General features: G+C 38.8%; 1 protein-coding gene across 8 annotated transcripts in view; it reads right to left on the bottom strand.

The window, feature by feature from the left end:
• The window catches only part of HECTD4 (HECT domain E3 ubiquitin protein ligase 4), a 225,708-nt gene that overhangs the window by 71,445 nt on the left and 137,819 nt on the right, over positions 1 to 16,444 (bottom strand). For 5 of the 8 annotated variants that reach the window (XM_056821721.1, XM_056821722.1, XM_056821724.1 and 2 more), the window contains exons 22-33: positions 13,371 to 13,517; positions 11,716 to 11,820; positions 10,749 to 10,912; positions 8,980 to 9,213; positions 7,157 to 7,349; positions 6,855 to 6,959; positions 6,012 to 6,100; positions 5,461 to 5,636; positions 2,515 to 2,650; positions 2,277 to 2,418; positions 1,983 to 2,149; positions 588 to 734 (exon numbers count right to left, since the gene is read on the bottom strand). In XM_056821721.1, the coding sequence (XP_056677699.1) occupies positions 588 to 734; positions 1,983 to 2,149; positions 2,277 to 2,418; positions 2,515 to 2,650; positions 5,461 to 5,636; positions 6,012 to 6,100; positions 6,855 to 6,959; positions 7,157 to 7,349; positions 8,980 to 9,213; positions 10,749 to 10,912; positions 11,716 to 11,820; positions 13,371 to 13,517 (1,805 nt within the window). The remainder of the gene's footprint in view (positions 1 to 587; positions 735 to 1,982; positions 2,150 to 2,276; positions 2,419 to 2,514; positions 2,651 to 5,460; positions 5,637 to 6,011; positions 6,101 to 6,854; positions 6,960 to 7,156; positions 7,350 to 8,979; positions 9,214 to 10,748; positions 10,913 to 11,715; positions 11,821 to 13,370; positions 13,518 to 16,444) is intronic. The other 3 variants (XM_056821726.1, XM_056821727.1, XM_056821728.1) reach the window with 1 other exon arrangement.

The raw sequence follows: 16,444 nt of genomic DNA, 5'->3' as shown, positions 1-16,444 counted from the left end.
AAATGCTCTCCCATAGGAGAGTCTAGACTGTTCTTCTTCCTCATTAGTCTAGTGCTTCTTAAAATTGCTAGATAATTGGCTCCAAAGTTCAGCCTTGATGCCAAAGAGGCCTTTACCAATCCCTTTATTCCAGATCCAAAAGTGATTTTCTATTCATGTTGTATATATTTTGTATATGTGTGCATTTTGCCTCCCTCAACGCAAAGCTCCTCAATGACAGAAACTACTTCATTTTTCTCTTTGTAACTCTAGTAACTGGCATGTAGCAAAATTTTTAAAAACCATACGAGGCCTTTATTGAGAAGTTCCCCATCAGGCATTATGGAGGGCAGAGGATGTAGCACTCACTATGGGAGACACCCAGTAGCCCCCAGGTCTGAGACCTTGGTTGATTGTTGGTGTGGATGCAAAAGATTGTGGCCCAGAGGGCAATCAACATTACTTTCAAAAGCAGAAAGCCCGGATCAGTGGCAAAGCTTGTTCATTTAAAAAAAAAAAAAGAGGAGAATATTTTAATAAAACACTAAACTTTATAAGACCACAATCATAGGTTAGCAATTTCTTGTTTCTTAGACATAGTCTTTTACCTGGTATAGGGTATAGTACATAACAAGCCGATGCTATTCGCACAAGCAATAGGGTAACGAGCACACAAAGACACCACAGAGGTCATGGTCTCTCCAAAGGCTTCCTGGACTTGCTCAACCATTCCGCCACAGGTTAGTTCTTCAATTCTATAAAAACAGGAATCAAAACACAAGTTTCTTAGACCAAGTTAAAGAGGACAACTGTAAATAAGGTAATACTGAGAAATCACAGAAGCACTTTTGTGAGCAACTTGACATGGTACAGAATCACAGACCATGAGAGCTGGACAAGATTTCAGATTCCTCTGTTCTATTGCTACTATTTTATTTTATTTTTAAATAAAAACCCCTACCTTCCATCTTGGAATCAATACTGTGTATTGGTTCCACGGCAGAAGAGCAGTAAGGGCTAGGCAATGGGGGTTAAGTGACTTGCCCAGGGTCACACAGCTGGGAAGTGTCTGAGGCCAGATTTGAACCTAGGACCTCCCATCTCTAGGCCTGGCTGTCAATCCACTGAACTATCCAGCTGCCCCCTATTGCCCTTTATTTTAAAGAGAAAGAAAACTAAGTCCCAAAGAAAAATGACATTCAAAGATATCCACTTAGCAAATAGCACTTTGGGAACTAATAGCTAATGATATAGAAGACATGGGCTTATTCTTCCCCAGTTCCCCAAGAGAAAAACCGAACATGGAGCTGAATTTCTTGGGGGCTCTCTGACTGGTTGAGAAGTGAAGGCTTGATGTAGTATAGGAGCTAGGCACTGTCTGCTGTTTTCTATTCAGGACTTGTTAGGTACATTTTTCCATGGCTAGTCTTCACTGAGTCTGCACTTCTGGGCTAAAGCATCCAAAGACATTGCTGAGATTAAAAGAGTAACTGTGACAACATAGCAAAAAACAACAAAAGCTTCAAAATCCAAAAAGGGAAAAGAATGGGGGGGAGTGGGGGAAGAGGTAAAAAAATTTTATTATTATTGTCCTAAATTATTTGTGATTTTCTTTTAAAATGCTTCTGGTTATTTAATTCTAGTTAGGATTTCCCCCTTATTTTGATTGCTTATATTTGTTTAAATTGTTATTAATTTTATAATTAAAAACAAAAGTACTGCCAGGCAAAGATGGAGCTCAAGCCACATAAATGGCCTTTGGGCCATTTCCCTTGGAACTCTACGAGGAATGGAAATGACAAGTTCTAGGGGATACACTCAGTTGCTAGTGGCCAACAGTATAGGCCCAGTGTCAAAAACAACTGAAGATTGTTCTAAGTTAACAAATATGTAGTTTGAGTTTGTTTAGCCCATGTTTTAGTGAGAGTGAGAGCAAGAACGCGAGGGAGAGACAGACAGTGACAGAGAAAGACAGAGGGGAAGTAAGATACTCAATGACAGACCTGGGTCCACCTTGAAGCACCATTGTAACTGGACCTACAAGATGCGTCACCCCCCCAACTCGAACTGCAGCGGTCAGTAGCTCTCGCATGTGCACAAGTGCCTGCTTTCGAGTGTTCCCACGCCGCCATCTAGTCTGGGCAGCTAGGAGGAAGCTGCTACTGGATACCTGAAATATTGAAGAACAAAGCTAGCTCTCAGAATAAACAATGACTTTCCCCCAGCTGACCAGCATTCTAGGTTGTCATATTGTGCTTGAGAAGAATTAATAAGAGGGAGGGCAAGGTGTGACCTACTGCTTGGTCTGGGTTAGTCCCAATGAAGGCAAACAGCTGTCCTAATAAGACACTGTATGTAGGTTTGTCCCTGCTGTCTTCAATTGCCAGTGACTGAAGGAGTGTGAAAGAGCTGCTCCGGTGGCTGGGGACATGTCGACGCCTGTGAAAAACAGCCCTGGGTTAGATGATGGGGCAGCTGCCAGAGTGTCTGGTGAAACCCAGGGGCCTTGCCTCTGCCTTGCTGTCGGGTGCTTACCTCTGGCTTGTTCGGGTAAATTCCAGGTCTTCATTCCCAATCATTTCCAGGTCAGAAGGAGCAGACATGCTGCGAAGAAACACAGGCTGCCGGACAGCATGAGCTATCACTTTGGTCTCAGAAGCTGATTTACAAGCTGGAACACAAGGTGAGAGATCAGCTCCATCATTGCTGCTGTTTGGCACCCCCATACCACCAACACTGTCCCAAAGCATTCCTCCTTCCTCTTAGGTCAACCCCATGTGCAAAGCTGATGCTGAAACTCTCAGCTCTCAAAGCCCAGGGAGGATCTTTAAGCTTCAAAATGTTTTCTAACTTCAGGTAATTAAATTGTAGCTCTTACTGATTTAATGAAAAAGATTTTCCAAGAAGTCTGGAAGAATCCCCTTAGTTTCTTGCAAGGACACTTTTTATTTCAATTTGAGCATTTCATGGAGCAAAAAATGGCAAAGGGAAGTCTGAGTCACAGGGCCACAGCTTTGGAATGTGGTGGACCCTTAAAGGACATCAAGACTTTATTTGGAGCTCCATGAGGTAAAAATTATGTTCATTTTCATACAGAGAAGTTATTTGCCTATTAAAACATTCCTCCCTTTTCCAACTACACATCTGTGTGAGGTTAGATTTTCTTCATATACTTCAACCAAAACAACAATCATATCACAACAGATTGAACACAGCATACAAGAATTCAGGTGTCTATTAAGCTAGACATTAAAGAGATTTGCAAAAATATGTAAAATAATGTTATTCTCACTAAACTTTTTTGGTTTTTGGAAAATGTTATTTTTTCATTCATAAATGTTATGTTAACATAACTGATGTGGTATTCTTTTAAAATTAACATTTAAAAAATTTTCAGTTATTTCTAATATGATTTAATCTAATTGATCTAATTGATAGCTATCGCCTATATCAATATAAACTTTTGGGGGAAGAGGATACCGTATCTTTTTTTTTCAACCTTTATGTTCTGTCTTAAAATTGATACTAAGTATTGGTTTCAGGGCAGAAGAATGTTAAGGGCTAGACAACTGGGGTTAAGTGACCTGCCCAGGGTCATACAGCGAGGAGGGTCTGATGCCAGATTTGAAACCAGGACCTCTCATCTCCAGGCCTAGTGTCTATATACTGAGACACTTAATTACTCCCTCTATCATTTTTAAGAGTATAAAGAGGTCTGGAGACCAAAAAGTTGGAGAAGTGCTGCTTCTGGCCAATATCTTTATTTCAAACAAAACAACACAAATTCAGATAAAGAATGGATCCTCAAACTTTCGAAGAAAGGAAGCTAAGGCCCAGGGAGGTTAGGTAACTTGCCTAAGTTCAACTAGGTAGCAAGGAACAGAGAATCAAAGTGATCTCAGGTCCTTAGGTTCCTAAGCTAGGACCTATTCACTGTACCATTTTCTCCAAAGGTAACTCCTTTTTTGCCTCCCATTCCTCTTTAAATCTGTGCTCCATTGCTGGTGGCTGCTCTCTAAGGCCTATGACCTGAGCTCATAGGCAAGACAGCCTGACCAAGCCTCCCTATAGATACAGCCTTTATCCCTTTGAAGGATTAGTGAAAGAGAGCCATAAACAGCTGGCGGTCAAGAGGGCAGGTAAGTCTGCTCAGGAAAAGGTGCACGCAGAAAATGTCAGTACAGGTCCCTGTGGCCTTTGATTCAAATTCACTGAAGGAACTGCAAAACTTCCCACTTAAATGCTGGCTGATTGATTGACTGAGCTCCAAAGACTTTTACATTATCTGTTAACCATCTATTGACCAAGCAGGTAGTGATATAATCTGGTGGAAAAAGTGGTACACTTGGAACTTGGAAGCCCTGAGTTTAAATCCTGCCTCTTTATCTGTGTAAGAGTCTCTCTGAGTGTCAGTTTCCTCTCAAGGATCTTTTTTTTTTTTAATTAATCAATTAATCTAGAAAAATTTTCTATGGTTCCATGATTTATGTTCTTTCCCTTCCCTCTTCCCTCTCCTCTCCCTTCTCAGGGCTCTTGTGAGGATCAAATGAGGAGACACATTTAAAGGGTTATATACATGGCTTGTGGTGTTATTATTAAAATTCACTTCAATTTCTTTTTAGCTACTTCCTGTGAGAAGACTGCCTAGCAGTCTAGAAAAAGCTGGATGGTATAATGGGTACAGAACAGGCCCAGAGTGAGGAAGACTTCAGTACACGCAGTATAATCCAGCCTCAGACACTTCCTAGATGTGTCATTTCACTGCATGCCTCAGTTTCCTCATCTGTAAAATGTGAGTCATAATAGTACCTACCTCCTAAGATTTCTATAAGGATCAAATAAGATAATAACTGTAAAGTGACCAGCACAGTGTCTAGCACACAGTCGGCACTTAATAAATGGGAATTGGCTTGATTATTCCCAAGTACATAATACTTGGCACACTTAATAAATACTTGTTACATTGTGGTGTTGTTTTGCCTCACACACACAGAGGTGGAATTCTAAAAACATGGCCCAAAACAATTTAATATAACGGACTTCTCTACTAGCAGCAATGCAATGATCCAGGACAATTCTGAGGGATTTATGAGAAAGATGCTCTCCACATCCAGAGGAAGAACCATGGGAGCAGAAACACAGAAGAAAAACAACTGCTTGATCACATGGTTTGATGGGTATATGACTGGGGATGTAGACTCTAAACAATCACCCTACTACAAATATTAATAATATGGAAATAGGTCTTGATCAATGATACACGTAAAACCCAGTGGAATTGTGTGTCAGCTACAGGAGGGGGAGGGAAACAATATGAATAATGTAACGATGGAAAAATATTCTAAATTAATTAATTAAATAAATAAGAAAAGAAAAGAAAAAAGGGCTGGAAGAAAAATGCCAGAATTTCATTTTTTAAGGCTGAAAAAGAATAGTAAGTGTTAAGAGCCCCTTGGGTTCATTGGCCTGTTTCAGCAGTACCTGGTGTCTCAGCAGGTGTCCCCGATACACTTCTTGGGATGCCAGACTGGGCAGCAATGGTGACATGCAGTAGCAGTTCGGCTCTGTTCATTAAACTCTTGACTAACGTTTTTGTTTTAGCCAGGGGGTGCAGGGGCTTTTGAATAAGAGAATTCACTTCCTGAAGAAACTTCTCCCTATAAAAGAAAAGTCAATGTCCTAGTGATTGTTCATTAATTTAGTAAATGCAATTTTTATAAAAAAGGGGTTTACCAAGTGGATATGAGAGGGAAAAAGTAATCTTAGAAAGCTGAGCTTTTCCCTTGCTACTATTAAAAATAGCCAAAGTATAAACTTTTAAACAACTCTATTAATTGCCCCCAGTATTAAAGCTGTTCTACGGCTCATAAAAAAACGATATTTTGACTTTAAAAGTCTGTCCCAAGTCTGGAATTCTTAGCAAGTACATGGCTTCTTTCCCAGTTCTGAGATGGTATAAACATTTACAATTTCTGTCTGACAGAAATATCCACACAATAAATTCAACACATTCTAGTTTCATCATCACTAACCTCAATGACAAGACCATGTTCTCAAGGTCACTTCCATCAAAGGAGACCTCCTTCATCGAACACAAGAGTTCCAGTTCCTTCATTTTATTCTAAAGAATGATTTGAAAAAAAAAAATTGGTGCCTAAGCTATAACACCAATGGCCTTAGTACAATGCAAAATGAAAAGGTTTCTAAGGGCATCTTTTGGACATGTTTCTGAGGATTAGAAAGAGTTTATCAATTGGTAACTAACATTTTGATGATTCAAAATGATGTTAGGTATTCTCTGGGAATTATTTCTTTTCTGTTTTTGTAGACAGTGAAATCTGATTTCATCTCAGTTTTGTCAGTATCTTTATAAATATATTGATCAGTTAAAAACAATTCATTTGTAATTCTGAATTGTCAACAGATTGGTCTAATTAAAATCATTATATATTACTTAAGAAAAAAAATAAATTGATTTTAGGTTAAATAGCAGAAATTATTTCCTCCTGTGAAGGCAGCATGGTTTCATACTATGTGAAAAGGGATGCCTTTGGAATAATAGTTCAATGGGCTGGCTAAATTAATTACCCAGAATTCTTAGACCACTGAGAGATTCTGCTTTAGGTTAGGTTTTGACACAGTAAAGGAGCAGTCACTGCAACTTCTATTTTCAATCTACAGAGTAAGAATAATGAACTTGAGAGGGGTGGCTACTGATGTGACCACCTCTTACTGACTACATGATCTGGGGATATTGGGGGCGAAAAAGCGAAGTGGGGGGGGAGACAGTTATTTGAATAGAAAATTTAAAAACAAAGTTTAAGTGGCTTTATTTGCTGGGATTTGAACATTCTAGGCAATATTAATATGCTCACCTCATTAAAATGATAATCATAAAAGAATGGTGTATTGTTTTCCAGTTTTCCTTGTATGGCATCATCAACCTCACTTTGCCATTTCTGTTCCAATTCTCCAACACTCTAGTAAATACATTAAAGTAAGGATAAATGTAAAGAGATTCAACAAGGAATACCTAGCATTTGTATTAATTAGGAAATCTAAGGCACACTATTCTTTAAAAATTTAAGAATACACGTTCAGCTTTCTAAATGTTCAGCACTTAAGAAATCCTCTCTAACCTTGAAGAAGAAATAATAAATATTTTGGTCTTCATTACCTGAAGCTGCCTTTCCATAGCATTGAGTTTTTTAAAGGTTTCCCCCATAATTTTACATAATAAATCATATTCTTCAGCATGTTCTTCTTGGTATTGAAAATTGATTAAAGACTGCAGAGCATCAACCAAGTTCAAATGTTTAATCACACATGATACGACCATTTCTTCCATGACATCAGGTTGAACCACTTCCCTATAGTTAAAATAAAAAACTTTATGATATGTAAAGTCCATATATTAATTACCCAGAAATTTTAGACTTCTGAGAGAATATACTTTAGATTAGGTTTCAGCAGAGCAAGGAAGCATTCATTGCAACTTCTTTTTTCAGTCTACAAAGAGAATATGAGGCACAAAAATGAGTGAGCTGACTATTGATCTGGCCTTTACTTACTATCTCTTACAACTGGGGATGTGGAAAGAGGGAAGAAGACAACAGAGCAGAAAACATAAATAAAAAAACCACAAATAAAAATGGTAAGTGGGTCTATTTGCTGGGTATTGGACATTTAAACTAGAATTAAAAATATAAAACCTAAACCTGCAACACATATGACTGATCCATGTTTTGTGGTAATGTGACTAAAGAGTTGTGATCAAGAGGGCATCATAGATTGAGTGCTGACCTCATAGGAAAGAAGATCTGGTTATTATATATCTTGTTGCTAACAGATACTGGTAGTATGAACCTGGGCAAATCACTTATTCCCTAAAAGCCTAGACAGTGATCTCATCAAGACTTGAAGATCTAAGAGATGCTGGTCAAACTTGGTAGAGGAAGTGACTTCACTCTAAGTGCTGTACAGCTGGCTTCTTCCTCCTTCCCATATGGTCAAAGATTATCCAGAACTGGACATATCTTATGTTCTCCACCCTTGAGATCTTTTTTTTTTATCCCTTACCTTCTGTCTTAGAATTGATACTAAGTATCAGTTCCAAGGCAGAAAAGTAATAAAGGCGAAGCAATAGGGGTTAAGTGACTTACCCAGGGTCACATGGCTAGGAAGTGTCTGAGGTCACATTTGAACCCAGGACTTTCTGTTTCCAGGCATGTACTCCTTAGATTTCAAACAACATCCTCACATTCCCCCAAGTGAACTCTTCCTAAAAGAACTAACCTTCTTGGATAGATAGAACATCCACTTGACAAGTAAAGTGAGAAAGAGTCCTACTTCCTGGGTAAAGAAGCAGGGTGTTCATGAGAACTCTTGGCCTGGAAGACTCATCCCAAGAGATATCCTCTCCTGCTTGTCTTATCTCCACCTCTAGCATTTAGCATAGGATTTTCTTTGTATAATTTAAGCACCTAATAAATGCTTTTTTCCTTTATTTATTCATTCTTAATAAAGGGACATTTTAATAACCACAAAAAAAGCCTGATGACTGTAATCAAAGACTTCTGGCATTACAGAAGATCTTGGAATATTCCAATGAACCACACCCATAACCCACTTATAAATCTATACCTCACCCATACAAATGATGGTATCTAATTTGACACTTCTTAAAATTATTAACAGCACAGTAGTTTTATAGTATTAGAGACAGGATTCTGTTCTGCCCAAACCAAAGGAGAGTTTCTTAAAGGCCTCTCTGCCTGTAGGTACAATGTCTTCTTCAGATAACACAGAGATGTTCCCTTGCCATATCTCTTGACTTAGAGGCCTGCATTCTAAGATGGGATTTCTGGCAAATAATAAGACAGAATAAGTGTATGTTTGGCAAGCCAAGAAGTGCTACTGAGCCTATTCTTTTTTCTAAAGGAGAATAAGAAAAATGCAATAAAAGCTGGCTGGAAACACAAATAAGGAGCTATCACATACTTTATACTTGGTCTAAACTGAGGTCTTGCACGCCCAGAAATTTCCCTGAGTTTTATCATGATTCCTGGAGGCAGCCTGATCCGAGGAAGTTCAAAATCGTTCCCCACAGGAGGCACCAGGACATCAGAGGGGTAGGTGAACTCTCTGTCTTCGTCTATGGTGAGAGGCAGCGGAGAAGGGCTTGGGGTCAGAGCAGGAGAGATCACTCCATTGGCTTCCACCTGCCACTGACATCTGGGAAGACAAAGATGGGGTTATATGCACTGAACCTCAGCTCCCTGACCTCAAGGAGGGCTGAATGGTTTGTCTGACATTAACAAGATCAAGTGAGCACCAAGGCTGTAATTTTTATGTATTAGATCTTTCTCCAGAGGCTTAAAATCAAGGAATGTCATGGGAATTTGTTAATATGATTTTCCCATCCTGGGAAAAAGGTTTTGAAGTTGAAGGCTTCAATTCCAAATTTACTAATTCAATGGCCACAGAAGTCCTTAGGACTAGCTTTAACAACTTCAAAGACATACCACCAAGCATACTGTGAAAGGGCAAATGGTGCAGAAGGGCCAACAAAACTATAAATCCTTCAATGATTTCTATCAGGTCTGGTCTCTGTGGTTTTATACTTCTTTCTCATCACAAATACAATCTATGATGATTTTATGTCTTAAAATTCTGTCACTGCAAGTTTGTGTTATTAACTCATTCTGAGGAACAAAAGCAAATTAATACTGCCTGCTAGAGACTGTCTGTACACATCCATATATACACAACTCAATCAAGAAGACTTTTCTTTCCCCTTAGCATCTTTTGTTCAAAGTTTATTCCCTACTCCTTTATGAAATCCAAGGAAGCATTTCATATGTAGGATCCTGAAGGAAAACCCTAAGAATCTTCAGAAAGTCTTTGATTTCTGCCTGAGAAAAGAACTAAAGGTTATCTTCCTAGTACTTGCCAAACAACTGGCATATATTCTGTAAGTATGCTTTGTCCCTTCTTTTTTGCTTTTAGTTCCTAAAAACAATGAAGAAGGTCTCCCCTAGTTTGCCAAATAACTTCATGGTAAAGTGTCCACCTTAGCCCAGATAATCCCAAAGCACCCAGCAGCATAAGTAGGACCAGCCATGTCCTGCTGTTAATGCCTGTTGGGTAAATCAAGGCACATTATACTCCTTACATTTATTACCTTCAACCCATTACTGATCTCAAAGACTCTAATGCGTAGCTCTGTCAGAAGACAGAGCAGGTAACACCCTGCTCCACCAATCACCATTCTGGAATAATAAAAAAAGGAGGGAACATCTCTCTCACATGTCTATACCTAAAGGGAAAGCAAATAAGCCATCTTCCTGGGTTGCTGCTGCCCCATCATCAATCTGGAAGTGGATATGGAGGCCCACTGTATGGCACCTCCATCTCCAGCAAGCTGTAAAGGACACTGTTCAATAACTTTCCTTTGAATACTTGTGGCTGGGGTGGGGTTCTTTCCCTCTGTCTAATGTAGAAGTTCTAGATTTACCAAGTAAAAATTAATCTTAAGAAACACTTTTCACCAAATTAAAGAATTTAAATAGGAAGGTCACTGAAGTAACTTCAGCGAATGGCCCTAATTTACAAAGGCAAGGAGTTTTCCTTATTCCTGACACACAGTAGATGCTAGCATATGCTGGCTGAAAGACACAATCATGACTGAGAAATGAATCCGAAATACCTTTTCTTACTGGAAGTCCTTACCCCTTTCTAAAAAAGGAAGTGAAATTTAAGTCTTTTACCTTTGCAAAAGCTTAGATCTTAATAGCTCTTGGCAAGTTTCCTCTTCTTTAGTAATTTCTGGTCCATTGTATAAGATTCTTAACATGGAACAAGCTAGTACAGATAGACCTAAAGCCAGGTCTACCAAAAAAGGCAATCCTCCTGATACATCCTCCGAAGACTCCTGCAAGTGTGGAAGGGGTAAAGCATGCTGGTCAATGCATGGCCATGCATTTTGTTAACCTAGGCTATATCACGCTCCTCAGAACAGCTGCATCCCCAATCCCTGGCACTCCCTGGCAGTGAGCATCACTAGTGATTAGGGTTCTGTAGTGGCAGAAGCCAAACTGTCTATTGCAGCACCATGGTAGATAGAATTTCAAAGAGTGAGGCCACAGCAACATTCTGGGAAAGCAGGGAAACAAAATACATAAAACACTATATTTTCATTTTTGGCTATAATTTGCAAAGATTTAGAGACCCAAGCACTCTGGGACCTTGACCTAGGGATGAACCACAGTTTCATTTGGACACCTCCATTTTGAAGTTTACTACATTCCTTGTTCTATTACTTCCTAAAGCTTTCTCAACTCTATCACCTCACCTAGACTGATGTATAATATGGCCTTTACCCAAGAATCAGGGTCTTACACAGTAGTGCTCTGCCACCCAGTACCCAAGCATATGCCATCCACAAGAAGTACAGATTCTCTAGACTATGGAAGGAAAAAGTATGAGTCAGCATCTCTCCAGAGGTCTGATGGCCTAATCCATGCCAACTAATCCTACATCTGCTGAAATTTTAAAGCCAAAAGGATCGGTCAGTTCAATGAAACTGAAGAAACCAGTTCAGTTCCATTAAATGGAGGTAACAGATGAAATAAAGGCTCATCAATGTCCACACTTTCTAATGCAGATGCAGATGATATAACCAAGGAACACAAGAGAAAATGCATTAGACAAACATCAGTGGTCAGATTAGAGTACCTGAGCGCGAACTGTGCAAGCAAAGCCCCACATAGCTTTATCTGGAGTGTTGTGTTCTCGACCACTTCTCATTTCAAAGGAGAAGGTAACAGTATCCCCTTCCACCTTAAAATTTAAGGGGGGAAAAAGGCACTTTTAAAACAAGACAAATACAGTTTTCAAAAGATCAGTGTATTTCATTGGTTTATTTTTTGGAAAAGGTCTAGGGCCTTGCAGAATTCTTTTTAAAAAGTCATTTTCTTGACATTTTTCCATCTTTTTCATGAGCTTTTGGGTTTAGGGAAACTTTTCCTGTGTTGCCAATCTGGGGTATTAGATATTGACTTGATGGACTACAGGTGCCTAATAGTAGAGCCAGAATTTATGTGAGAATAAATCTGAGTTGTGCTAATAAATTTCTAATCCTTCTGAACTCTTCTCCCAATCCTCTTGTGCTAGAGGGATGAACTGGTAGCACTTTGCCTTGGTCCAGAGGGCAGGAAGAAGTCCTTTTGTAGCCAACACTAATCAAGCACCTATGGCAGGCTGCTCATAGCTCAATCTCATACTCAGTCTATTTTCCTATATGTGAGTTTAAGGGTATTAGGAGGAAGAAAATCCTCTCTATTAATGCAAAATAGCAACTATTCTACCACTCATGACCTTAGATAGCTGTCTGGGGCACTGATCTGCTCAGGGCACAAAGTCAGTATGGGGCAAGATCTATATTTAGTTTTTCCAGCTCTCTATCATGTAACACTGCCTTTCAATAATTACTATGGATACAAAACCAGATGCAGTCAACAACTTAGCCATGTTTTCCTGGTCTGGGTAAATCAGAAGCTCAACTCATCCAAACACGACTACTGAAGGAGGATGGCTTGCTTTATGTTACCCCAAGTCAAGGTGCATCATACGGCAAAAAAGCTCAAGGGACAAACTCCAAGAGTCTTTCCGGGCTTAAGGGATCAAGTCCAGCATGCGCTGGTTGATTTTGGGATCACAAGGAGTACTAATGATGTGGGCTAAATTTCACTACATTGAGGATTACTATTAGTGATGTCCTCTACCTAATTAAAAGCTGTCCAAGATTTATGTACCCACTGAGCCAATGCTTTGCCGGACACTTGGAGACACCCATTCACTTCTTTCAAATTTCTTAAAATTAGACTTAGATATAGAAGAAATTTTGGAAAGCATTTGCCCAACCCCTGTCATGATAGCTACTCTGGTTCAGGCCACAAGGATAGTATGCACCCAAAAGAGGAATCATCTGACTTTAAGGCTCCTGTTTTTTCCAATACACCATGCCCTGTTAGCCTGGAGGGAGAAGGGAGAATGCAGTGCCCCTATTATATAGGAAGAAGAGAGGCTAATAGATTATGTGACCTTGCATTGATAAAGAATGGGAGGATTGTGATAATCTCACTTTGTAAAAAAGACATGAGGAATTGTTCCTCGAGAGAATATGAGAGATGAGCACTTCAGGATAAAAGGAGGTTCAATCAGAGAAGATACTTTCAACAGGTGAGCCTAACTAAAGATTCCTTCTTCACAAAATGCCCTCATGGCAAACTTCCACCCAAAAGTGTTATTCTTGATACCTAGGCCCAGAGCTAACAAAATAAGACTTCATTTTTCTTTTCTATTAAATTATTTGAACCGTAATACTGTACCTTCACTAAGTCTTTTGGCCAACCAGTTCCTAAGACACTACGGCTGCCATATCCCAGTGTATTGCCTCCATATTCAGCAACCTTCCTACTGTTAGTGTTAGGCCCAGCATATATCACCAACTTCAAAACAGAAAATATACTGTTAGACTGTAAAAGAAAAACAAAAACAAAATCTACAAATAAAGAGGCCGCAAAAGATTTGTTTCTTACACAGTTTATAACCAGGTACTGCTGTCAATGTAACATAAGGCAATTTGCCTAATTTTTGGACTATATCAAACATTTCTAGATCATAGCATCAATGATTTTTTACTAAGCAGCCATTAAACTGGCTATTGAGTAAATGTATATTTTAACAGTTAATAAAGTAAAACTTATTGGAGGAACTAGAGAATCACATCTTAAAAAATGAGATATGCCCAATCATATTAGCTCTATCTTTTTTGGCATACTCAATTCTATTTATTATTCCACATACACAAACTATTTTAAACTGGCACAATTTTCCCTTCAAGTTCTCCCCAATATGAGCAAACCAAGCAAACACAGATAGAAATATGATAGCATTTAATGAAAAAACAACAACAACAAATATTAAAGAGTAAAAGAGTGCAAGAAAAAAAGGGTTGCAACAAACTGGAAAATAAACTTCAGCATTGGAGTATGCAAGTTTGATGATATTAAAAAGAAGTGCTCTCTGTCCACCTCTCTTCAAATGTCCTTGTACTGATCTATGAATATTTTATTTTATTTATCTTTTAAACCTTTATCTTCTGTGTTAGCATCAATTCTTTTTTCTTAACCATAACCTATCTTAGAATTGATCCTAAAAATCAATTCCAAAGCAGAAGAGAAGTAACTCTGGGGTTAAGTGATTTGTTCAAGGTCACACAGTAAGGAAGTGTCTAAGACCAGATTTTAACCCAGGTCTTCCTGACTCCAGGTCTGGCAATCTATCCACTGTGCCACCCAGCTGCCTTGTATACATTTTATATTGCCATTCCCCCTCTACACACACACTTCTCTAGCCTTTAAGGCAGAGATAATTTGGTTTTTATTTTTGTGTCTCAGGGACTGGACCAGCTCCTTGCTGAATAAATGCTTAATTATTGGACTTGGCTTTGAGCAAGAACAAGCATCTTTCTTTGTCTATCATTCATCAATACTACACTTTGTTAAAAGCAGGCCATTCCATCCTACTTCAGAATGAGAAGGGGTCTTAAAGACCTTTGAGTATAAGTCCTTTGTTGTACGGATGATGAAAATACTCGCTGCTTTGCTCAAATTGAAATGTCTAGGAAGTGATGGAGAGAGACTTGAACCCATCCAGTTGAAAGGTGAATCAGGAATTTGAACCTCTCTAGACTTCCCTATCCAGTGCTCTCTCAATTAGATCACAGCTTTCAAATCTAATAGCTGGGTTTCTATTAAGTAACAGTTCTGGTTGTTTGGCATTCATGTATTTCTCCAAGAAAGGGCACCTCACACTTCTGAACAGAGTAAATCCTGCCTGCTACTATAAATATACAATTTCATGATTTCAATATGAGCCAAATGCTCCCTTGAAGGCAAAATTTAGCCCTGATTGGTTGAGGGGGCCATGGTATTTTTTATCCTTTGGGGTATTTGGCTGTCAATAACCAGAGACTAATGGTAAAGTAAATGATATGGTCATCCAAGTAATTAATCTCTTTATGCTGTGTTTCTTAACTCTAACTTCTAGAAAAGACTTTGCTACTGAATCATAAGATGAAAATGACTATTTTTAAAAGGACAAACAAAATTCCACTAATTAAACTTAAAGAGTAACCTTAAAAAGTCTTAATTTTAAAGAATCATCTCACTCAAAACCAGGAGATAAAAACAGGGTTACACCCTTTAGGAAAGTCAGATAACCATGGACCACTTTTCAACACACTTCCATGTTATGTAATCAAAGTTTTCTCTTGCCAAGATTAATATCAAGCTCCGTGAGGGGAAAGGCTAGAGAACTGGGTTCAGTTTAGGGTTTGGGGAAGAGTCCACATTTTAAGAATAATATGGGTAAGAAGGAGAGTATGTAGGGGAGTGAGACCAGGATGACGTAGGCCCTCAAGACCATGACATCCAATGACAAAATAAAGGAGCTAGGAATCTTTACCCTGCAGGAAAAAAAAGGCTAAGTGTGTAAAAGACAAACTGTTCATGAGAATGTGAAAAGCTGCTATTGTAGAAGAGTGATTAAACTTGGTCTGTTTGGCTTCAGAGGGGGAGAACTAGGAACAGTGGGTCAAAGTTGCAGAGCACCAGATTTAGGTTGGACTCGAGGCAAAACTTGCTCATAACTCAAGTTCTTCCAAAGCAAGGGGATCGTCATCTCCGAGAGCTACTTGTCAAGTGGGAGTAGAAAAAATTATTGTTAATTTATAGGTTGAACTAAGGTCAGAGAATGCTCAAGGCTTAAAGCTAGAAAGGACCTTAGTGGTCATCTGGTCTAATCCCTTCATTTTATAAATAAGGAAACTAAGACTCAAGGAAGTGTAGTGACTTGTCCAGTGTAACACAGGTAATAAATGCCAGGACTGGGATTTGAAAGTGAATTCTTTGACTTTAAATCCAACACTCTTTCCATTACAACTACAAGACTGTTGAGGTCTTTTCTGCTATTCTGTGACTGTTTTATACAAATGAATTGAGAAATTGTTGGAAAGGACTTCTAAAGGTCATCTAGCTTATCCTTTGTCTCTAGACAAAGTTGGCTTAGGTGACACAATAAACTCATTCCTGGTAGAGAGGAATATAATGCTGTTTTAAAAGGAGATATTATAACTTCCTCCATAGTCTTCCTACCCACAGCAGGCACTTAATGTTTGTCAAATTATACTGAAATATTTTTTCGAACCATGTCATAATGATCACAGTTGAAAATTCTTTCTGCTTATTAAAACAAGTCTCTCATGCTATACTTTTAAGTCATTTTCTCTTGTTCATTCCGTAGAGGAAACGAATAGCCAAGCAACTCTCTCTCATGTACTTAAGAACTGTTAAGAGATCCCTTGGTTTTTCATCATAGGCTTGATAGTATCAATTTCTTT

The sequence above is a fragment of the Monodelphis domestica genome, chromosome 3 (genome assembly GCF_027887165.1).
Source record: "Monodelphis domestica isolate mMonDom1 chromosome 3, mMonDom1.pri, whole genome shotgun sequence".
NCBI classification, from domain to species: Eukaryota; Metazoa; Chordata; class Mammalia; order Didelphimorphia; family Didelphidae; genus Monodelphis; species Monodelphis domestica.
The sequence above is the reverse complement of the archived record's forward strand: the minus strand, read 5'-3'. Positions and strand labels throughout refer to the sequence as shown.